The following is a 24419-nucleotide window of genomic DNA, read 5'->3' as shown; positions in this document are numbered from 1 at the left end:
TGTTGGCACCAGATAGTAATAATATTGCTTTAATTGTCATGACCTTATAAGAAAAAAGCCCAGATAGACTTAATTTGCATATGTGTCAGATGAAAGCCAAATAATAATATTATGGCCTAAACAGAGTTTTGCAGTAGTTTGAATAAGGAAAACTGGTAAGAGAATTCAGTGCTCACCAACACCAGTTGATAGAGGAACGCTAAACCCAAAAGCACTGTGGCTGTTTCCTCCTAATGCCATACTCACGAAGTGAGCAGAGGTTTAGTTTGAGCAAAACAGTACTGTTAGTTATATTCAATTAATGTTCGTTTAAATTTTATTGGTTTGGTAGCTTTGTATTTAACTTGTAAATTCTTTTTGGTTTCATAATTTTATAAGTGCTTTGAGCATAAATAGTTTTGTGTCTGTATTAAGTATTAAGTAACATTATAATAAAAATTAAGTAAATATTTGAGGAGGCAGCGTTTCCAGCATCTCCACCTTTGAAAATTTGGGAAACTGCTAGAAGCTCAGGCTTTCCAGGTGCGGCTGAAACCGTCGCGTGCCTGAGGCGGGCTTCTGGCTTTCACGTTAGTCACAGTCCTGGGGAGTGTGAAGAAGACGGGGGAGTGACGTGGCTGTGGTGGCCTCTCCTGGGCGTTTCCTCACTCCGTCCAGCCTTTCCCAGTTTGATTAACTCTTGACATTTTACTGCCGAGACCAGGGACCCATTCTCTTTGAATAGCTGTCACCTCCTCCCTTTCTTTTTATTATTGTTGTTGTGTTGTGTTTGTGTTTTTTTGTGTACCTTCGTCTGCTCTTTCCCGTTGCTCTGCTCTAGGACTCCCTGTCTGGCATCCAGAGTCCGCTCTTGCTGTCCTGTTGCCCTTCCAGTCAAGCTTACTTCATTTTTTCCCCTCGTGCCCAGTACTGGTGATGGTGCATCCCTTCACACGAGTTAGGCCGTTCACATTTCTTTTAGTTTTAATTGTGGAAACTGAGGAAAATGTGAAGATTCACAGAAATCTTGACTCTGCCAGAAAAGAGAATTGTTGTTTTGACATTCCTGAAAACATGCTTGATTTTTCTTTCTTTCTTTCTTTTTTTTTTTTAAGGAAGATTAGCCCTGAGCTAACATCTGCTGCCAATCCTCCTCTTTTTGCTGAGGAAGACTGGCCTTGAGCTAACATCTGTGTCCATCTTCCTCCACTTTATATGTGGGATGCCAACCGCAGCAAAAACATGCTTGATTTTTAAAAATTTGTCTCATTTGGGAAATATAGCAAAAGCATTTCCCATTTTTTTATCTTAAATATTTATCTGAGTAAAATGAAGCTTAAATTATGATAGATGGTGTACATTGAAAGTACTTTCAGATGATCAGATGAGAACATTACCAACTTAAAATCCTTTCAGACTAATAAATATCATACTGAGTAAAACATTACTCAGTAATTTGTGTGAAAATAACCTTTAAAAAAACCTTAAATTTTCCTAATAATATCAGGTGGTTATGTAATGTGGCATATCTGTTTTTCTTCGAGTCATGTTTCCTTTTCTCTGGGTTGCTATAGCCATTTTAATGATGAGAGATGTTAAGTTTTGCCTTTTTTTGTTTATTGATTAAAAGCTAATGATTTCTTTGAAAATTCCCATAAAAAGGTCTTATCTTAATTATTTAAGCAAACGTGTTTCTTAATTTCCATAAAAAAGTACTTGTGTGACTGTCTTAACGTTCATGGCTAACTGAAATGTCAAGTAACTTAAGAGTTTCATGGAAATTCCAAGTAGTTATGTATGAAAATTTGCAAGTGGATGAGCTCCTTGATTAGGTTTTCTAAATATGGCTTATTAACATGCAAATAATTTGTTAGATGTGGGAACTTTGCTGGATTTATTTGAAAGAAAAATTCAAAGGGAATTACTGCTCTACAATTTTTAAATGCACAGTTGCTTTTGTTTCTCTTTCTTTTACAGACCGACAGAAATGTGACTGTTATCCTTCTCAGTGAAATTGTTTGGGAAAAGTTTCGTCCAAATACTGGCTGCTTTGAACCATTTGTCTTGTATTTCCCTGATTATAGCATAGGTAAATTTTAAAACTTTTCTTGACAAATGAAATTCAGTAAAATAGTTTTTGTTGTTTGAAAGAGTAAGCTAGCTTGTTCAGATGAGAATACTTTGAAGTCTTAATTTGTTCAGGTTTGCTGCCAATCTCACATAAAATGTGGCTTATATGTCTACACTTACAGAGGTTTTATTTTGGAAGTGTGAGGGGTTATTCTCATATAATTATTAAAATTTTTTGCATGAGCAGTTCTCAGATATTTGTGCTAATTGTGTATTTTGACATTTTTTAGTCAGTACATTAAGATGTATATATTCCATTATAACACCCATACAAATAAGAAGCAGACTAGGTTGGCAGAGCACATTAAAGTTGTATGGAAATCTTTATTTACCATACAGTTGGTAAGTACTATGTGGAATGCATCTTTTGATTTTGTAAATCTCATTTCTCATTACTGTAACCTCTTATATACCAACCACTAGCCCTTGTGTTTCTTTTTTGGTTTGTATTTAATGTTACATTTCATAGATCTTAATTATTTTTGTCTTTGGAAGAACGCAGTAACTTTTTGTATTGCTGAAAAGCTTTGTAGGTTAATATTGTACTGTTGCTATGCAGACATGATACTTCTGAGGCAAAGTTTATAACTGTGAAGCATAAGGTGGTTAACCGTAAAAAAGTAATATTTCTTGACCTTGGCCTCATTAATGCTGTCCCTGTGAACAAACTGTAAACATTCGTTGTTAAGATCAACATTTTTGCCTGTTTTCTCAAGAACAGCAGTCAAATAAGACTTCCTGCCTTAGCTAATTAACTGAGATAGAAAAAAGGAGCCCAAAATAGATGAAGGGAGCTCTTATTTTCAATAGCTTCTCTTCCATGAAAGTCACAAAATAAGGAGAAGAGAAAAAGGTAGAAAGAAAAGGAATAAAGCAAAGGATTTCATTAAAAGAAAATTCCTTTGTACCTATGTCATCATTGTTTGAAATTAAATTTTTTTGTGGCACGTGTTAGGCTTAAGCACTGAGAAGTTATTTAGAATTTAATAAAATTTTTTAAAATGCTGATTTTCTGCATCTTATTGAAGTTGAATTAAAGTATGGTGTAATGAATTGTAGAATTTTATTAAAAATTTTAAAAAGTAAAGATACAAAGTGGCATAGATAAAGTTTGAGGATATAATTAAATAAAGTGATATTGCCACTTTTTAAGAGTATGTTCTAATAGATTTTTGTGAAGTACATAATAATGGAACCAAGTTTAATCTGATTATTAAATTTTAGGGGCTTTTACATACTGTTTTTTTTTTTAAAGCAAGACGTCATAATCATACAAAAAGGCATTCAAAAAGGAAACATTAATTGATACGCAGATTATAGTCAGAGTTAAGTAAGCGTGGAGCCAGACTGGCAACGGGATGGTCTTGGTGGCTAATGTCATCTAGTTATGACTCACACGTCACCTTCGGGAACGTGGCGTCTGATGTTTAGAACACTCGTCTTAGCAATGATCACCCGGGGCCCTATTTGGAGTTCTTGTTTTCTGCTCTCTGCCACATGCAACCTTCTCATCTTTTGGTAAAGCTTTTTTTTTTCTTCTTCATTTGGATTGTAGTGCTCTTGATCGGGTTTCGGGTTTTGTTGCTGCGTCAGTCAATAAACAATCCGAGAATCTCGGTGACTTACGGTTTCCCGCCTCCCAACCTTTGTGCTGTTGTTCCTACGTTTTACTTCTACATTTATTATAAATTCCATAATACATTATTATTATTTGGGCTTGAAAGAAAGAAAAAGGCAAGAAAGAAAGTGTCTTTTATTATTTATCCTGCTTGAGATATATGGAGCTTCTTGGATATTTGAGTGTATAGTTTCATCAACTTTGGAAAAGTTTCAGCCATTATTTCTTCGAATATTTTACCTGTCCTCCACCACCCTTTTTCTGGGACCACATTGTATTTATGTTAGATGACTTGATATTGTCGCACTGAATCTCTGTTTATCTATTTAAATTTTAAATCTTTTTTTCCCTGTGTTTTATTTGGGGTAGTTTTTGGTTCTGTGTCTCTAAGTTCACTGACCTTCTTTTCTACACGTGTCTAACCTGCAGTTGCTACTATCCAGTGGAATTTTCATTACAGATCTCATCATGCTTTATTTTTCTTATATCCTTGAGCATATTTACAATAGTTGTTTTAATGTCCTTGTCTACTAATTCCATTACCTCTTTCACTTTGGGTTTGTTTCTGTTGACTAATTCTTCTTTGTTATGAGTATTCACTGTGCGTCTTTATGTGTTTAGTAATTTTTGATTGAATGATCGATGTTGTGGTGTTTGTTGTTGCGTGTTGGACTTTATTCTGGTAAGCATTTAAATTACTTGAAGATAGATTTGACCCTCTTAAGGCTCTTTTTAAGCTTTTCTGGAGGGAGGATCTAGAGTAGCCTATATCCCAGGGCTCATTTGAGCCCCACTTCTAAGCCGTTGCCCTCCTGGGCTCTGTGCTGAGTGCCCCCTGTGTTCAGCCCAGTTTCTCCATTCTGACTAGTGGTCACGTGAGTGATTCACAGCTGTGTGAGCTCTGGGCATTGTTTGACTTACAGCTTTCCAATAATTATCTTTCCCCAGAAGTAGTTTCTGCTTGGCCTTAGGGTTTTACTCTGTGCATGTACGGATTGGTATTCAGGCGAGACTGAAAGGAAACCCCTGTGTAGATTTCTGGAGCTCTTTCTCTGCATAGCTGCCTGCACCCTGCAAATTCTAGCTGCCTTGGCTCTCTCTGCTTTGATGTCTGTCTCCTCAACTCGTTGAGATGAGTGGGCTCCTTTTGGGACTCTCCTTGTACCACAGTTCCTAAGTTACCTCTAGTTAGGAAGCCTGGCAGGTGGTAGGACTCGCTCATTTCTTTCTCTTTTCTCAGGTTCCACAGTCCTTTATTGCCTCTTGTTTGAGGTCTGAAGATAGTTATTTTCTGTATTTTGTCCAGTTTTAGTTGTTAGTTATAGGAGGGTATTTCTGGACCGTCTTACTCCCTCATGACTGGAAGCAGAAGTCCCTCTCCGAGTTAGAAGTGATTGTTCTTTGTGTGTTTGACCATACTTTGACAGTGAAAGTTTATGAGGGCAGGAGACCAATCAGACGGTTTCTCCTTCCCTTTATTTACTACCTCTTAGTACGCTATCTTCAGCTTTCTGTTAGAGATGAGATTTTCCTCAGTTTGAATAGTCCTAGACTATTAGAGCTGGCATGGCTCCCTTACTGTAGAGTTGTACTCTGCGATTTTGTATGTGGTCTGTAACTGAGCAGCTGGTTTACTTTACAGCAACACGGTGAGAGTTCTAATTCTTAAAAGGCTTTTTTATCAGGACTGAAGTATATCTAATCAGCTTTCGTGTGAGACTGAGAGGCACCCAGAAGGGATCGCTGGGTAGAGATGTTCAGGAGGAGCTCAGGAGTGCAGTCTGAGCTGGAGACCTAACTGTTTGCCAGATTTCCTTGTCCATGCACTTAGAGACTATCTTTTTTGCCTATGTCTGTCTGTCTCTCTGACCGTCCATCCCTTCCCCGTTTCTCTCTGTCCCTCCTTCCGTCTATCCAGTTATTTATTTTTTTTGTATATAAATATCTTTATCTCCAAGTTTTAAGGTGCCTTTTGGAAATTTTCAGTGTATCAAATATTTTCCCATGCGTTATTTAAAAAAGCTTAGTGACATTAGATTTAAAATTCACTTTTAGCATGTAAAAATCCATAGACTCCAAAGTAAAGTTTTGGCTGTGAGTATTTTTTTCACTGGTTATGATATAAAAATACAGATCTGGTAATGGTCTCCCAGCTGGACTCCCTTCAGGATGATATTCTAAGCATGAACCTGGGCTTTGATTTTTTTTTTTTTTGGTCAGCTGCCCTGTGTAAAATCTCTTAATATAGCTATTTCTAAGTTTCTGTTTATGAATTTTTATGAACATCCACTGATAGTCCATGTATGTTGTTTGCTCTTGCACCTGTATCCGATTGTGAGGCATCTGAGTGGCTAGAATCAAGGGCTGATGGTAAATGCCACAGTATCCTTGGTAAAAAGGCTCACCTAATGGGAACCTTAGACAAGAGGAAATTGACATGATCAGAACATCCTATAAGAGATTTTACTTGTAAATACTGCAGAAGTCTTGAACTCTGTGGAACTAAGTTTAAAGTACTAGTTATGTTCAAAGTGCTCGTAACTGAGAAGTCTAAAGAGACTATTGCACCAAGAAGTCAGAGGGAAGTGCAGTAAGGAATGAGTGACTAACTGATTCATGCACTATCACAGGGAAATTTTTAATAATAGGTAGTTGTTTTCCTTAAGCAATAACTCTGCTTCTAAGATAGAATATTTCTAGCAAGATAAACTATGTCTAACCACGTGATATTATATAAAGAGTTCGAGGTAGAAGAGAAAGACACCAGAGCTGTAGGAAGAAAACATGTTTTATAGAAGGATGAATGACAAAATAAAGATGATTCATCAAAAAATTCATGAATACTTGGGGCCAGCCCAGTGACGCCGTGGTTAAGTTCCCACATTCTGCTTTGGCGGCCTGGGGTTTGCCGGTTCAGATCCTGGGTGTGGACCTACCCACTGCTGGTCAAGCCATGCCGTGACAGGCATCCCACATATAAAGTAGAGGAAGATGGGCACGGATGTTAGCTCAGGGCCAGTCTTCCTCAGCAAAAAAGAGGAGGATTGGCAGCAGATGTTAGCTCAGGGCTAATCTTACTCCAAAAAAAAAAAAGTCATGAATTCTTTTCATTTTATTAAAAATGAAGAGCGTTTTCCAGTTTGGTGGTAGTTTATGCAGTGCCCCTGTTTTTTTTGTAGTTAATTTACTTAATTGGCAGAAAAATAAACTAGAATCCATGTTATTTTTCACCTTTGATATTGATTTTGCCTGTAATGAGGTTCTTGAGATTTTCTTTAGATGTCACTGTTTAATATTTGTCTTAAGCAACAGTTAGTAATTTTTTTAGAATATTAGATTCATACTGCTTCTACCTTAGTTTCAAAATTTGTATCACTTTTCTATTCTAATCTTGTAACCGTTTTATTATTCCTTAATAATTGCTGGACTTGTGTATTCATTGTTTTAAATCTTTGTTGTAAAATGCTGGAAGGTATAACCATGGTGCTGTGTTAATCATCTGTGTTCATTTGTGTCCTGTGAACAGGGAACCTTCAGAAGATCCTGTCCCATGACCATCCTCCAGAGTATTCGGCTGATTTCTATGCTGCCTACATTAATATTCTTCTTGGGGTTTTCTACACCGTCTGTCGAGATTTGAAAGAGCTCAGACATCTGGTGAGTGAGCATTTTGCTTTAAAAAAAATGTACATCTTTTAATATTTTTTCATGTAGAAATGGTGTGAGATAGGCTAGAAGCCGAAAATTTATTCTTCAAGTTTTGGATATGACCTTTTGAGGCTAGTATAGCACAAGAAAGTGAAGTCTGTGGGTTAGTACAAACTTTGACCCGGTCAGAAAACGTTTATTCATCTTTAGTTATGTCTTTTCATTCTTCTTTAGGAGTGTTTTTTTCTTTTTTTAGCTGAAGTGTAGTTGACCTACAACATGATTATGTTAGTTTCAGGTGCACAACAAAATGATTTGACATTTGTATACGTTGCAAAGCAGTGTTTTTCTTTCTTTCTTTCTTTCTCTCTTCTCTAATTGTAGAAAATGTAGAACTCTGTTAAAATCACAATGAAGGGTCACAGAAAGGAGGTGTAAAAACTTAAGCAATTTTACCTTTCTTTGTTAATTTTTTGTAACAAGTTTTTTTGTAATGAATTTCTTTCAAGTTTTATATATGTAGTGATAGTGGTCTGGAATCCAGGTGAACTAGAGTATGGTCAGAACCTTTAATTACAGGTCTTTCATTAGCCACTGACCTTGAGTTAGTAATCTTTATATAAAGGATTACTTTTAATATTTATATAAAAGATTACTTAAAAAAATTTAAAACCTTAGAGCAGCTGTTTGTATTTCACAGGCGGTTTGGAAAATGATCATATTTACTTTCATTTTTCTTTGACCTCTCTCTACTTTAATTATGGGGATGTGAAAGCAAGGAGGCAAGAATGTCTGGTTTCCCTTTTAGAAACCTTCCATTAATACTTAAGATCTTATCTCCATGTCACAGAAAACAGTAATATATGTAAGGCTGGAAAACAGTAACTTCCAAAGCAACAGTTTCTATATTTCTTAGCACATTTTCTTCACTTTGCTCTATTCTTTTCTTTGCTCTGAAAAGTTTTAGACAGATACAGTGTGTGTTTGAGACAGAACCTAGGAGAAGATGACCATTTAAAATCGCGTTCACATTTAGTACGTTTTGGGAAGTTTTGGATTTTAGACCTCTTCTGATACAGATGTAAATTTCAAGCATCTTCTGAATAGGCAGAAAACAAAAGGCGGGTTGTTCTGCTTCAAGGTCATCACCAAAACCTCTCCAGAAGTTGAACGTCTGGGATCCCTGGTGTCCAGGAGGAAGGACAGCAGAGGGGCTTACAGAGGGGGAGAGAGTCAGCGCAGATACTCGTCCACTGTCCTTCCTGGGAAATGACTTGGAGTTACTGCTCCTTAGCACCAGTCTCCTTGCGTCCTGTGGGAATCAGTGCTGGCAGCCATTTCAGAGTAGATTATAAAGTACGAGAAGGAAGAGTTATTTAGGGAAGCTACTTTGGAAAAGAAAATGGAAAAGGAGAAAAATCTGTATTTAAATATGGTATTTTATAGAGTCCTTTGCATTTCACTGAGGAATGAATTTATTAAAGGATATAGCTTTTTTAATTTTAATAGCTTTTTTAATAGCTTTTTTTATTTTAAGGTTATAGCTTTTTTTATTGTTGCCTTATATTCATAAACTTGAAGCTTGAAGTGTGGTTTAAGCTTCTCCTGCTGCTAGTAATACTAGTAAGTGTAAGAAATAATCCTTACACATTGCAGAAAACATAGCATAGTGGTCTTATTTTTCTGCATATGTAGAACATAGGATAATAAAGAAGTATTTTCCCTTTTTCCTTCAAATGGATACGATTATTTGTTTCAAAGTTTACCTGCAAAGGATTCTTTTCTGTGTATGTGCTTTCAAATTTGCTTTAGGAATTTGGTATGTCTGTAGCTATTTTTTGGAGCCTAGCTCTGTGGACAGCACAAGACGGGAGAAAGAAAAGGACTGCTTTGAGTATGCATTTAGCTTTGTCTTCTCTGACCATCCTGATGATATTCCTAAAAAAATGGTAATTATAATTTTTGAAAGGGTCGATTGAAGAAGTTATTTTTATACTTATATAAATGCCAAACACAGAATAGTTCATTTTCTAAAATAAACTTTAGTTTTGCATCATCTTTTTTAAAACATCTGTCACAGGCTAAATTTATTGTATTTCAAACTTTTTTCCCCTCAGTTATCATAATTTTCTTATAAATTACTCAAAAAGGTGAATTGCTTAGCCAGAGCTTAGTAATCTTTTAGAGTGCAATTCTGATTTTCTGAGTTTCTGATGCCTGTTTTTTTTTTGTTACTGTTTTGTTTTGTTTGGCCCTGTGGCTAGTGGCGGCAGCTAGTGACATATGACTAAGAAGAGGGTGCCAAATAATTAAAGTATATATGGTAGAATGAGTAGAGAACTTAATATTAAAATACCTTAGCGCTGCTGCTTACCGGCTGTGTTGTGTTGAGTATGGTACTTAATTTTCCGTACTTCAGTTCCCTCATTTCTAAGGTGGGACCAAGGATATATACCTCAGATGAGCATAAAATGAAATACTGTGTATTAAAGTGCTTGTAAACAATAAATATCCGTAAAGATGTTAGGTGATATTACTGATAACACTAAGTCATTTGAATAAATATTCTCCTTTTAAAATACAAATAATTTCTGGGAGGATCATTGTCTTTTTGTGAATTATTTTAATTAAGTAATATAGCTGTTTTTCATGTGGCCAGGACCCAGCTTCTATCCTTCTGTTTCTCTGGTTCTTCTATTCCCAGGGAATAGAAGTTCTGGTCTTATTTTTGAGCTTGGGCTGGGTGGGTGGCCCCATGGATGTTTGAAGAGTGGAGCAGGGGTGCTGGGCAGCAGGACAGTGAAGGGGGTGGCCCCGAAAAGCTGCTCCAAGTGCAGGTCGTCTTCCGCGGCCTCACACGTAACTCAGCTATGTCACGTGCAGCTGACCACCAAGGTCACCTCTCTTCAGAAGGTATCATGACATGCTCAGATCTCAAATTCTTTAGCATGTGTTTTAAACAATTTTTTTTTTTTGATGAGGAAGAGATTGGCACAATTCTAAAGTGGTTGCAAACCTGTCCTCTAACTATCTGTGGGTTCATAAAGACAGTGTACAGTAAGGTGTTTCTATACGTATTATTTTTGCTTGTTTACTATATGATTGTATACTAGGGAAAAATGGTCCCTGAGAACTAAGATGAATATGGTTACAAGATTTTGTGGATGAAGAGTCACAGGGTCTGTCTTCCAAGCATGTTTTCATAGCACTGTACTGCACTTCCTCTTACATAGTAGCCAGCTTTATTGAGAACTTAACTGTGTGCTGGGCACGCATCCAGCAAGCCTCTCACTGGCACTAACTCACTTCTCACAGCAGCCCCATGAAGGAAGGGGCTATCATGGACCCTTATTTTACACGTGAAGAAACACAAGTTCTGTAATTTACCAGCTGTTTGATCTTGGGCAGGTTACTTAACCTTTTTGAACTTCAGTTTTCTCCTCTGTTAAGTAGGTATAATACCTGCCTTAAAGGAATTTTGTGAAGCAAAAAGAGGGAACACGTGTAAAATGCCTGATCGCTGTTGGGGGTCAGTTAATTTTAGTTCCTTCCTCTGCTGAGCAGGAGTTCACGGGCTTGAAAATGTGGTGAGATCTTACTGTCTCCAGGAACATAACCCAGAGCCCACGTGTGGAGACTGCTAACACCTGCTGTAGGTTCGTGTCGTATATTAAAGTCATAGGGAGTCTGAGGGGTCGTCTGGCAGAAGAGCTGTCATTCGCTGAGTGCCAGATCTGATCTGACCCTTGGCTGCGTGGGTGGGTGTCCTGCACCACTCTTTCATATCCTCACGCTGGTTGGTTTATGGATGAGGGTGTCTTTTCCACTTAGGGAAGAGCGATTCTTTGGTTAAGGGTCCTTAAGGGAGAGGCAGAGTCTTTAATTAGGAGAAATAGTCTAGTTGGATTTGTTTTTCTTTTCTTTTTTCTTAACTTTTTGATTAAAGTATAACATACATATAGAAAAGCACAGAAACCATAAGTATGTATCTCAATGAATTACCACAAAGTAGAAGATTACCAGCACCCCGGGAGCCCATTCATGCTTCCTTTCAATCTCCACCTTTCCTCCCTAGAGATGATCACTATTCTTACTTCTAACATGAAACGTGAGCTTTGTTTGTTTTCAAACATTATGTAAATGGAAGCATACAGCATGTATTCTTCTTTTTATCTGTCTCCTTTTGCTCAACACTTTGAGATATTCCTCCATAGTGGGTGAAGCTATAACACATTCTGAGCAGCCACGTGGTCTTCGTTAGACATGGAGGCCACAGGAAGTGGTCTGTAAGCCAGCTTCCCCAGTGGTGCCTCTGCAGGGTGCCTTTATTTATGGCCTTAAATCATTAAGAATCCTTTTTGTATCACAGCCACATTCAGTGGTACTGACATGTTAATAGTTGGCTCTAATAATTTTTATCAGATGTAGTATTTACTAGATAATCAGATATAGTATTTACTAGATAATAAAAATATTGGATGTTTTTAAAATTTATTTTAAAAATTTGGAAGCATTTCTAATTTACAGGAAAATTGCAAGTACAGTAGAAAGAACTTCCTCTCTTTTTCCCCAAATTGTTTGGGATTAAGTTTATGACCTCAGGCCCCATCACCCCTGAATACTTTAGTTTGTATTTCCTACACACGCTCCCACATAACTGCAGTACAACCATCAAAATCAGAAAGTGGGTTCATTGCTGTACTCTAATCCTCAGACCCTGTTCAGGATTTACCAGCTGTCCCAGTAACGTACTTCAGAGGAAGAGTCCAGTTCAGGATCACGTGTTGCGTGTAGTTGTCATGTACCTCGAACTTGCTTCTGGAGCAATTCCTCAGTCTTCAACGTCATGCCCTTGAGACCTTTGAAGATTACAGACCAGCTGTTTTGTGGAATCTCCTTCAGTTTGGATTCGTCCAGTGTTTCCTCGTGATTAGATTCAGGTTGTATCTGACAGGAGTGTCACAGAAATGATGCTGTGCTCTCCGTGAATCCTCTCCGGTGTTGGAGGATTTCATTTTTATCCCCTGATAATGTTTACTTTGATCACTTGATTAAGACGGTCTTTTTTTTTTTTTTTTAACTTTGTAATATGTATTTTGTGGGGAGCAACTTTGAAACCTTGTAAAGGTCTTGCTCTTCATCAGAATTTCAACTTAATCCTTTTTTCATATCCATCTGGCTTCAGGATATTCTAAGACAGGGTGATTATCAGGGTGGGTCTTAGCTGATCACACAGCCCTTTAGAAGCAGAGAGTTTTCTGTGGCTGATCAAAGAAGGGGAAGTCAGAGACTCAGAGCATAATTTAACTTCTCTGTAAAATGGGAGCGATAGTAATAATGTCTCCCTGATGGATCATTTAGAGGATTTAATGAGTAAAGCATGTAGAACACTTAGAATAGTAAGACCTGGCACATGGGCCTCATTGTTTGATGAAAACTGTAAATTAACATTAATGCCATGTTCTCAGTTCTGATTTTTGTTCCTCCATTGTTTCAGAAATAGGATGTAGGTATTCTTAAAAAGGCAGAGCAGTTCAGAAATTATTTCTACTTGGCCTTGGAATATGCTTTTACATCCATGCTTCAGTATGTGTATTAGTTTTTTATTGCTGCATAGCAAATTGCCACAAATTTATTGGCTTAAGACCATACCTGTTTATTAGCTCACAGTTCTGTAGGTTGGAAATCCAGGCACTGTGTTGCCGGCTTCTGTGATGAGGTATCACGGGCTAAAATTAAAGTTTTGGCTGAACGGGATTCTCATCTTGAGGCTCTGGGGAAAATCGCTTCCCAGCTCATTCAGATTCTTGACAGAATTCAGTTCTTTTGGTTGTGAGAATGAGGTCCAAAGCTGCCCTGCAGGCTATCAGCCTGTCTCTCTCAGGCCTCCTCGAGACCACCTGCCTTCTCTGCCACGGGGCCCTCGCTGTCTACAAACCAGCCAAGACGCCGTGAATCCTTCTCTACGCTTCATCTCTGACCAGCCGGAGAACACTTCCTGCTTTTAAAGGGCTCATGTGATTAGGTCAGACTCCTCCTATATCTCTTTATTTTGGTTCTCCCAGAAGTAGTATAATCTTTGGGACTTTAATTGCATCTGCCAAATCCCTTCATAGCAGTACCTAAATCAGTGTTTGATTGAATAACTGAGAGAAGGTTTATGTACAGCAGGGGCTGGGAGTCTTGGGGGCTATCTTAAAATTCTGCTTACTGTAACATACGTGTATCAGATTGTTTTCTAACAAATAATTTCAAATACAATGATGAAATCTTGTTGAAAATCTCGCTGAGGAAGAGTTGGAAAAGCTTCGTAAATTGCCTGTCCTATCTTGTGGCAACCTAGTCAGTATTCATAATAGATTGTTTTGCCTCCTAAAGAAATGCAAGTTTTTCTTTGCAATATAAAGGAAATGTTCTCTTTGTTTCACTTGAGTCAGGCTTTGGTAACATGGCGTCCTTATTGCTTTAGAAATAAATTCCTGGAACATCTCACAAATCCACGATCATCAGTTCAGGCAATGGAATCTCTGTGTGCCTGAAGGCAGGTTATACTTTGCTTCTGTTCCCTTGGCTGACAAATGGGCATAGTAAAAGTGCAGTTGTCAGGGATAAATGAGGTAACAGGTGGCCATAATTAACTCTTGGTAATTATGCTTCTGTTACTATCCTGAGCGTTTGCGGAGCACATGATCATTTCTTAGTAAAGTTCTTCTCTGTCCCCTTCCCACTTTCGTTATTGCGACTAGTTAAGAGTAAACTATATACCCAAGGAATAATGGGGACGTATATGGGGGAAGGTATAGTGGTAGTGGAATTTATAATATCAGAAAACCATCTAAAAATTATTTCTGCTTGGGCTTTTGAATTATTAAAAGGTTAGTAACCTTTTAATTTTCATTCTCTGGGTAGTTGGGAGACAGGTTAAAATACCAGTGGGCTGGAATTTAGATTTTGTTGTAAATAATCCCAATGCAGGGAAGTGAGAATTTGTTTATATTTGAGGATTAATGTAGAAGAAATGAGCATAATATTGGAGAGCACACTTGAATGTTAATAGCCAAAGTTGTGAAAAGTGTTTTGTATTTGAACAGATACTTTGTAAACTTCCAGTTGTTAGTAAGGGCTAGGCTTTCTAGATTTACTTAAATATAAAGATCGTATTTGGACAATTAAATGTACTCATTATAGCCTCATAGTTTTATAGACTCAGTAAGTTCTTGTGGGATGACGTGGGGAAAATACTAATTTATTAAAGTGAAACTGGAAAATAGTCTCCTAAAATTATCTTTACTGCCCTTTTACCACTATTTGTAAATGATTAAACATATTTAATGTTTCAACCAAGAAAAAAAGCAGGATATTTTTATTTAGCCAAGTTGTTTACCAGTCGATAGTAACATTATGACATCTTGGTGTTACTGGCCTGAAACCAAGGTAAGAAAGTTGGCTTCGAACTACGCTTAATGTTAGCAGAATTTGGAAGGTTTTGCTGGCCTAAACGGTTGCGGTTTATGAAATAAAATAGGAAAAACCGTCTCAGGGATTTGTTTTTTAGGCGTCTGTTATCTTCTTAGTTTGAGGTTGTGTGATCACACATTATGAGCGTCTTCCCTCTAGGCTTCGTTATTGAATCACTTCAGCATGAAACACGTGCGAGCAAGTTAACGTTAATGAGTGGCAGCAGCATGTCTTTATCAGTTTCCTAAACTGCCTTTCCGTAGTTCCAGCGCTGCGTCCTGGAAGGCTTCTGAGTGATCCTGATTAGTTAGCGCTTCTCAAACTGTTGAATACATGGGCTACCTAGAGAGGTTACCAGGCTCCTGCACCCCATCCTCAGGGATTCTGGTCCAGGGTGCCGGGCGCTGCCGGGAGCTGGATTCACCACACTCGCAGGCGGGGCTGCCGCTCATGGAATTGGAGTTGTACCGAACTAGATGCTGTTTGACGTGTGAGAATGTCCAAACCTGGGAAATAACACACTAATTCTTTGGGCTAGAAGTATTTTATTGTATATTTTATGGTTTTTGTGACATAATTATGACCTAAAACTACAAATTATGCTTTGTTGTATTACTTTATATCTAGAGGCTAGTACATTAGGCAGGAGTTAGCCAATTAAGGAATAGTTTGCATGTTGTTTTACTATCATTGATATTTGCTGTTTTATTACTGTAGTTATAAGCTACAATAACAGTTTACTTGAGCAATTGTATTGAAATAAAATGATTGAATTCTAATAAAATTTTACTTGAAAAATAATTTCTAATTATGGTAATAAGTGCTTTTTCTCTCTTTTTTTGCTTCCTTTATTTACAGGCAGTGCTTAATTTTCCTAAATATTGTGAACCTGTGGTTAAAGGAGAAGGTAACTATGGGTGTAACTTATTAATATTTCTTTTGAAAAAATTTCTACAAGATCTGAATTACTGAAATTGTCTCCCCTTTGCGGTAGCCAGTGAACGTGATACTCGCAAACTCTGGAGAAATGTTGAACCTCATTTGAAGAAAGCCATGCAGACTGTTTATCTCAGGGAAATATCAAGGTAATTTTCTCTTTAGTAAGTGTATTATTTCTGTATCTTTATTTGGGGTATTTACTGAAATGTCCATGTTTTCATTTTCCTTCTTCACATTGGGAAAAAGCTCTTGAGGTTTGAACCATTTCTTATTATTTTGGGAAGGGTAAACAGTTTTTAACCAATATGATACACAATTTGAAACAAGGCATACAGGCCTATCTCAGAGATAATGTGGGTTCAGTTTCAGACCACAGTAAAGTGGATATCACAATAAAGCGAGTCACAGGGACTTTTTTAGTTTCCCAGTGTGTATAAAAGTTATGTTTACACTACACTGTAGTCTGTTAAGTGTGCGATAGCATTATGCCTACAATGTACACACCTTAAGTAAAAAGTACTTTTTTGCTAAAAAATGCTAACCATCATCTGAGCCCTCAGTGAGTCGTAATCTTTTTGTTGATGGGCGGTCTTGTAAAAAATGCAGTATCTGCAAAGTGCAATAAAGTGAAGCGCAGTAAAATCTGACAGTTACTATTTTTTTTAATCTGGAAAGCTGCAGGAAAATCAGTTTTGTCTTTGTTTTTTATATTTACGTTAGGTATTTGGTATAATGAAAATTTGATTATTAAAGAAATGTATAAATCATTATAAATCAATATTTGTCTATTGTTAGAATTTCGTAGTCATGAAACCACTCAGGAGAGATGGTGGCACGTAATGTAGTGGGAAGAAGAGGGTTTTGATTTCTGGCTCAGGCATTTTCTGCCTTGTGGTCTTGGCCGATCACCTAAAACCTCTAGGTCTTGGCTTCTTCTTCTCACAGTCTTTAGAGGATTTAAATGTTATATGTGAAAATGTTTTGTGAATATCAAGCACCTTTAGGCGTTAGGTTAAGCCTAGGTTACAAAGCAATATAGGAAATTTGTAAACATCACCGTTATCTGCTTTTGTCACTTTATTGTCAGTTTTATCATTTTTCTCCCATAAATAACCTTATTCTGTTAACTCCTTTCATTACTAACTTTGCTTTTGATTAAGTTAGCTGATTAGACTGTAATTCAGGTCAAAATTTAATAGTTTCTGAATAAGTAGAAACATTACAAAGATACTATTATTCCACTTTTCAATAATGAAAGGCATTTGATGAGGACTTCCGGAAGTCAGAGAATAAAAAAGCTTGTCATCTGCTCTTTTAAAGGTATAAAAATTTGGATGCTGGTTAAAATGAATCTTACGTAATGATGAAAGGAGTTATAGTTTCCCGTAGGATAATGATGGCCACCTAAATCCAGTTCTGTCCACAAGATCAATAAGGAGAGCAAATAAAATCACTCGTAACCCTTGCCTGCAGTCTAACTAGGAGTCTGTAGAGTGGACAGACTTCAATCTGTATGTAAATAGTGAAATAAGCAACTGGAGGCAGCCGAGCCAGCTCTGGAGCTCATGCTCAAGTGAAAAGTTAAGCCAGGACGTCAGGGAAGAGAAGAGAGGACAGTGGGGGCGGGGGTGGGGTTGACCAGTAGTGGTGAAATCACCTCCAGAAGGGAGTCCAGTTCCCAGAGGGAGGATACTGAGAACAAGTCTGGGACCCGAAGGATCAGAGCACTGGCCACTGGAGAATCATGGGAGGTGTTTTAAGAGTGTGTAGGACAAGAATAGCATGGCAGTGTGGAACCGTACTGTGTCTGAGGGGAGACAGGGATGTGATTTTGTGGTGTCGTCTGGAGGCTTGTAGTGAAGAGAGAAGCGAGGCACGGATGACATTACCCCCCATCAAACAAAAAGAGTGACAGAATCAGAAGGTAAGCCAGCCCCTGCCTCAAAATGGCCCTCTGTGTCAAAGAAGCCACACTGCATTATTCGTACAGAAGAAGCCACTTTAGAACGAAGAAATCTGCGAAGCCCCCACAGGCCCTCAGCCCTGCATTCATAGGGTCATCTCTTACTGCTGATCCAAGAAAACGTTAGTTAGGCATTTCAGAATGAAGAGCAGACAAGACAGAAAGCCATATAAAAGTGTTCTAAGAAGAAACAGAAAATGTGAATGACAACATTTTAGCTGATGAAAATTTCCCCTGTCCCACTCAAAATAAGGCAGAGGAACACTGTAACACAATCCTCCAACCTGATTTAATTCTTTTACACAAGCATTTTTAGATATGAAAAGTACCTTAAGTTAGAAATTCAGCAGCTCAGAATAAGTGGACAAAGAACAGGCGGATGTGAAGCAAACATTGGCCGAACTCAGGAACAAGATTCAAGCAAAAATAATCATCTCAGAAAGGAAATGAAATTTTAAAATATCCAAGGGGGGGTAGATCGAGAATATAATAAAGGATGTTGAGCAGAGGAGTGGACACAACCAAGAGGACAGAACTAATAGGTAAAAATAATCAAGTAGAATGTGCGATAAATGTGATAGGCAAAGAAGAGTCAACATATGTGTAATGGGAGCCCCTGAAGAAAGAAAACTAAGCATTGGATTAGAATTAAGATCTTAAACTATAGTCCAAGAAAACTTGCCAGAAGTGGCAAAGGGTTCATCTTTGCATTGATCCAGAGTGGCCAGTTCTGAAACTGTCTTAGTTTATTACTCTGTAACAAATGCCCACAAATTAGTAGCTTAAAACAATACACATTTGTTATTTTACAGTTCCAGATGTCAGAAGTCTGAAATGGGTGCACAGGGCTGCCTTCCTTCTGAGGGTTTTGGGGAAGAATCTGTTCCTTTCGCTTTTCCAGCGTCTACAGGCTACCTGCATCCCTTGGCTTATGGCTCCTTCCTCCATCTTCAAAGCCAGCGGCGTATCATTTTTCTGCTTTCTGACCTCCTGTCTTCCTCTTAGAAGAACCCTTGCGATTACATCGGGCCTACCCGGATAATCCAGAATAACCTCCCCATATCAAGATCCTCAACTCACTCACTCCGCAGAGTCCCCTTCACCACGTTAAGGTCCCATTCACAGGTTCCAGCGATTTGGACATCCACAGCTTTCAGGGACCATTATTCAGCCTACTACAAGGACTTGCTTGTAATGCTTTTAGACTTCAGAAATAAAAATTAAAGGAAAACCATCTCTGAGCTTCCAGACAAAAAGATAAGTCACTTACAAAGGAAAGCGAATCTGTAATAAAGCAAGACAGTAAGTGGAGCAGCATTTTCAAGAAACTCAGGGAGAAAGGATATCCAGCCAACCTGTCATTCAGGCATCAGGGCTATGGAAGAACAGTTTTAAACGTGAGAACTCAGGGAACGCTGTGCTCATAAACCCTTTCTGAAGAGCTAGTGACGACGTTGGTGCAACGGAAATGACTGGGAAACTTGAGCCAAAGGACTGATGATGAGCACTGAATTTGATTCATTTTAGCTCAAAACTAAAAGTGGGAACAAGGGTAGGAGAATCCTATGTAAATATTATATGTTCTGACAGGGTAGGAATAACACAGTTACAAAGTTAAAAATTAGGGAAGGAAGAGAAAGAGAAAGGTCCAAGTAGAACAAAGTCATTGATTGCTGTGCTGGTGAGAGGTGGGTGTCAAAGAGTGATTCATGAGCTAAAACTCTCTTGTACTCAGAGAAGTCTCACAGCTGTCCTTTCCCCTTTTACTCCTTTCCTAACCACATGGATAATTTCTGGTTTGGCTTCTGCATCTTTTTTCAAAAATATGTGAATATTCACATATATCTTTATATATGCAAAGACATCTTCCTCTTGCAATTAATATATAATCTGTACTATGTTTCTTTCACAAAAAAGTACAGAGCACAGAAATAAGCATTGCTAATCTGACCTGCCTCGCTGAGGCGTTCTGAAAACCTTTTCTTTAATTGGTGAGTTACACCTGTTTATATTTGTTGAAATAAAGTATATATGTTTTATATTAGCTTTGTCATGATAATTTGCTGAAGTTTCTCTACGTGGTTATATTCTTTGTCTTTTTGAAAAATTTCTTTTGGTATTTAGGATAGTTTGCATTTTTGTTCCAGCTGGTTACCTTGTAGTCATCGTAGATGATGCCCTTGGTCCCTTTTCTCCTCACACTGCCGGCATCAAGGACCAGTGGGACTCTCCAGTAGTGTAGTAGAGAACTAGCATTCTAAGCCTGGTGATACCTACTGGTCCACTGAAATTCCTTCATGGTGAAGTGACTTATCCATTCTCCCCTCTACCCCCTAGCCCCCCCCTGCAGCCATGTGTAATAAAATTTTCACTAAGTTAAAAATAATAATCATCACATTTCATATTTCTGAATTGAGGCTAAATAATTGGGGTTAGCAGAATAAAGGAAAAGGAGAATCCGGTTATAGAAGGCTAGATCCTGACTCATTGAGGTGTTATTGGGAATATATGTTGGTTTATGGCTTTTATGAGGGATTTGGACAAATTATGAAAAAGACTCCAACCTTGTTCCCTGGTTCATCTTGAAATTATAGTCTATTCAGCCACAGTTAATCCAACTACTGTGACAGCGAATCAACGCTGGAAACTGATGGTTCATATGTCTTACTTTGGAACGTGGAGGAACTTTTTAGTCAGACAGATCTTAATTGAAATGCAGTTCTACCACTTAGAAGCTTTGCAACCTTAGTCAACTTAGTTAAGTTCTCTCTCAGTTTGTCATTTGTAAAGAAAAAAAGACATGATACTATATATCTCAAAAGGTTATGAGGATTAAATATGAGGTATGTTAAGAGTTGAGTTCATAATAGACAATTAGTAAATGTTGGTCTCCTCCCTTCTCCTTTAAGACACTTAGTTTTCTCCTGGTTGTCCTTTGAGAGTTTAAATAACACGTTAAATGAGTAATTGCAATATAAGAAAATCTTAGCCACTTAAACTGTCTTGAAGTCTGGGTTAAAACTTTGATATAACATATTTTCATTTGCATTTATAAGGAGTAATGAATGTGAAAATGCACTATAACCTGTGAAGTGCTGTGCAGCCATAAGGTGGAGGAAGCGGGCTATTTTGAAAGTCAGCTCATTCTGCTAGGTCTGCTCTCCGCATAGGTTACTAGTAGCCTATCAAAATTTCCCATATTGCTATATTCCAGAATATTCAGCTATGCTTGCAGATTTGAAAAAATATGTACAGTTTGATTTTAGATATTTAATTGTTCTGATCTGACATTTAGTTTTAAATTAGTATTTTAAGAGCCATGTAAGAGCGTTTTAGAGTTGGAGGGGGTCCATAAAGATCATTGTATCTAACTGCCTTATTTTTTGATCAGTCATTGATTTATTCAGGGTCATATAGCCAAAACTTCTGCCTCCTAGGGTAGTTTTTTCACTACACTGTGGTGTGTTTTCTTATGAATTTGATTTGCCGTATCAAAATCACTTCATAATCTTATTGATATTTAGGGCTGTCTAATAGTTTTAATTACAAGAAAGACCAGAGTGGGGCGGCGGGAACAGCATGAACTCTGCAGGCGTTCTCCAAGGAGTGAGCTCTTAGCTCCACTGCCGCCTGCCTGGGTGACCTTGGGCATCGTATGTGGGCCCCAGGTTTCTGACCCAAAAGTAGTTATGTTAAGAGATTGTTAGGGAGTTTAGAAATAGTGTATAACAGTTGTATTTAATATGATAATTGGAGCATTGGGAATTTTATTGACTGGTAGGTGATGTTATTTATTTGTTGGTGCTTTTTGATAGTTTACAATTATCATCAGAGGAAAAGAGATTTTTTAAGAAATTAACATCTGAGTATTGATATATGAGTTTTATATTGTTATACACTAAATGAGTTTGTAGAGACTACAAACGTGTATATTTTGTGTATATATTGCTTGTCTTGTTTATAGGGAAATTAAATCTATTTTGTCAATAAATCAGAAAATTTTAGCTTTTCTAGGACTCTGTTTTAAGTATAGTATATTGATTTCATATCAATTTCAATTTGAAAATCATATTTTCAATCCTTTTTTGCTCTTCTATTTTCTTTCAGTTCACAGTGGGAGAAGATACAGAAAGATGACACAGATCCAGGACAGCTGAAAGGTATCAAAGGAAATATTGAACAGTTACCAGAGACAATTCTTTAATTGATCCCTAATAGTCAGGAGACTAAAGTTAGTACTAAAGATAGTGTCAGTCAGTAGGGTTATAAAAGAGAATTTACAATACAATGGTATTTTAATGATTTTCTTTTAAGGGAAGCTCCAATTTAGTGGGAGAAAATAAAGTTTGAATACCAGTTTTTCATTTTCTAAATGTTGGATTATGTCATGTGAAAACGAAGCAGTTTATGTTTTTTTAAATGCTTTCGTTAAAACAATCAATTATATACATAATTTTGTCTCATTATCTGTGTATTTCATGAGTTTTATGAAATAAAATTCAATTTTATGTTAAGGTAGTTTGGGGTATGCATTTAAATTGGTTATATTTTGAAAGCTTTATGCCTCTGTTTGTTTATTTTTTATTTGTTCATTCATTCATTCATTTATTTTTCATTGGTAAGGAAGATTGGCCCTGAACTTAACGTCTGTTGCCAGTCTTCCTCTTTTTGCTTGAGGAACATTGTCCCTGAATCTGTGCCAATCTTCCTCTGTTTTGTGTGTGGGATGCCACCTTGGCATGGCTTGTTGAGCGGTGTGTAGGTCCGTGCCCAGGATCTGAACCCACAAATCCCGGGCCGCTGAATCGGAGTGTGTGAACTTAACCACTACGCCACTGGCCTGGCCCCTTTTGTTTGCTTTAAAGAAATTATTATTTTGGATTTACCCCAATAGAACTACATTTACTTTTTTAAAAAAATAAGTGAGTATCTAAAATATTCTTAGTTTGAAAATAGATCAGTGGCTGGTGGTTGGGAAAGTGGTATGAAATGAAGTGGTGTTGAGATTTTTTTTGTCTCTTGGTTTCTAAGTGCTTGAGATGCTATACAAGTGATGTTTAGTTCCGTGTTAGAATGGAAAGAAGTAGATGCTGGAGTTAGAAAAACTTTAATAATTGGTCTGCACTACTCCCTAACTGTGTGACCTGGAGCCCAATTCAGAGTCTTGATCTAAAATGGGGAGAATTTCTAGATTTAAGTTACTGCAAAGATTCGGAGATGCTTAAGTGAGGCCAGCACAGTGTCTTACACATACTAGATGTTCAGCAATTACCAGGTTCCTTCTCCCCTTCTGGTAAGAATGCACGCTGCTTGACTGCCTCTCTTGTTTCATTGATCCATTTATTGAATTATTTCCTTTGTGCAAGGTACTGTGGGGATGCAAAAAATAGATTAGATATGACTCCTTCAGCAAACACTATAGCTTTCTAAGAAATATTTATGTATAATTAACTGTTAACGTAAGATCTAAGTTAGATGAGCCATAAGTAAAATACACAAAGTCGGAATTCATGGTAGACCGACTTCTCTATTTTGGTTTGGTAGGGGCACGCTGGGGAAGGGTTAACGGAGGGTGTGGCATTGAGGGGCAGGGTGGGTAGGATTTAGACCTCAGGATAGGAGGAGCCAAACAAAAACAGTAGAGCAAGCAGAGCTTCTCATTAATAATAACGTTCGCCGCTGCCATCATTATCATGACACTTGAAGCTCAGGGAGCAGGTCACTTTGACTAGAGAGCACTGTATAGAAGTGTAAAGACAAGTGAGAAAAGATAAAAGATACTGAAAATCTAATGGTAGGCTACTAAATGCCTTCATAAAAGCATGTTGTTGCATAGGTCTCTCGGCATATACTCACGTGGAGCTTCCGTATTACTCTAAGTTTATTCTGATTGCTGCGTACCTCGCTTCATACAATCCAGCAAGAACTGACAAGAGGTTCTTCCTTAAGGTACTTATTGCTTCTTTTCGCTTCATTTTTGAAGATCCCAGGAATATTTTGAAATTTCTCAACATCTCTAAATTTCTAAGAGGCAGAGATTAGAATAAGAGATGGCTAAATATGTATTTAGGACTCATTCTCTAACGGCTGTAAATTAAGATCGCAGCCTGACAGGGAGACATGGGTAGTTTCACAGAAGAGTTCACGTGTACCTTAAGTAACAATTCTAGGTTTAAAAAATACGTAAATAAGGTATGAGAGATGGAAATAATTTAAGGATGGTAATGCCTTTATTGTTCTAAAGCGCACACTGTGGTGTCATGTACTTCATACATTATTATCCAGAACATTCAGGAGCCTCTTTGCATGTACGTCAGCGGGAGAAATCCCATTTTAGAATTGTTTTCTTTTTGGGAAAAAAATACGAAATTTGATTTATTCTTAAAAGTATTTATAATAAACTTTTTTTTTTTTTTGCCTCCCTATCCCACTGGTCTTTAGTTTCATAAGGGCAAGGACTACATCCGGTTTTTTTCCCCACTGCTGATCTCAAGTGCTTAACTAAATGCTCTCAGTGTTTTCTTTGTGAATTGACAGCCTGCCTTAAGGGATGAATAAAAACCTATTTATTTTTGGAAATTTTGTTTGCATAGAAATAAATATGCTGTCATAAATCACGTAACAAGTTCTTTTAGGAAGTACCACTATTTTATTTTAAAACCTCTTTCTTTACATGCAAAAGTA

At 37.5% G+C, this 24419-nt stretch overlaps 1 protein-coding gene across 17 annotated transcripts in view; it reads left to right on the top strand.

Annotated features, from left to right (window-relative positions):
• Window positions 1–24419, top strand: part of ORC5 (origin recognition complex subunit 5) — a 125913-nt gene that overhangs the window by 14832 nt on the left and 86662 nt on the right. For all 17 annotated transcript variants that reach the window (XR_011438087.1, XR_001380525.3, XR_011438086.1 and 14 more), the window contains exons 5-10: window positions 1957–2068; window positions 7254–7384; window positions 15692–15740; window positions 15828–15918; window positions 21843–21895; window positions 23572–23684. Coding sequence is in view for 12 of the 17 variants with exons in the window: in XM_005609051.4 (XP_005609108.1) it covers window positions 1957–2068; window positions 7254–7384; window positions 15692–15740; window positions 15828–15918; window positions 21843–21895; window positions 23572–23684 (549 nt within the window). In the remaining 5 variants the exon portion in view is untranslated. The remainder of the gene's footprint in view (window positions 1–1956; window positions 2069–7253; window positions 7385–15691; window positions 15741–15827; window positions 15919–21842; window positions 21896–23571; window positions 23685–24419) is intronic.

This window comes from Equus caballus, chromosome 4, assembly GCF_041296265.1.
Source record: "Equus caballus isolate H_3958 breed thoroughbred chromosome 4, TB-T2T, whole genome shotgun sequence".
Lineage (NCBI taxonomy): Eukaryota > Metazoa > Chordata > Mammalia > Perissodactyla > Equidae > Equus > Equus caballus.
Note: the sequence above shows the minus strand (reverse complement) of the source record. Positions and strands in the feature narration are given on the sequence as shown.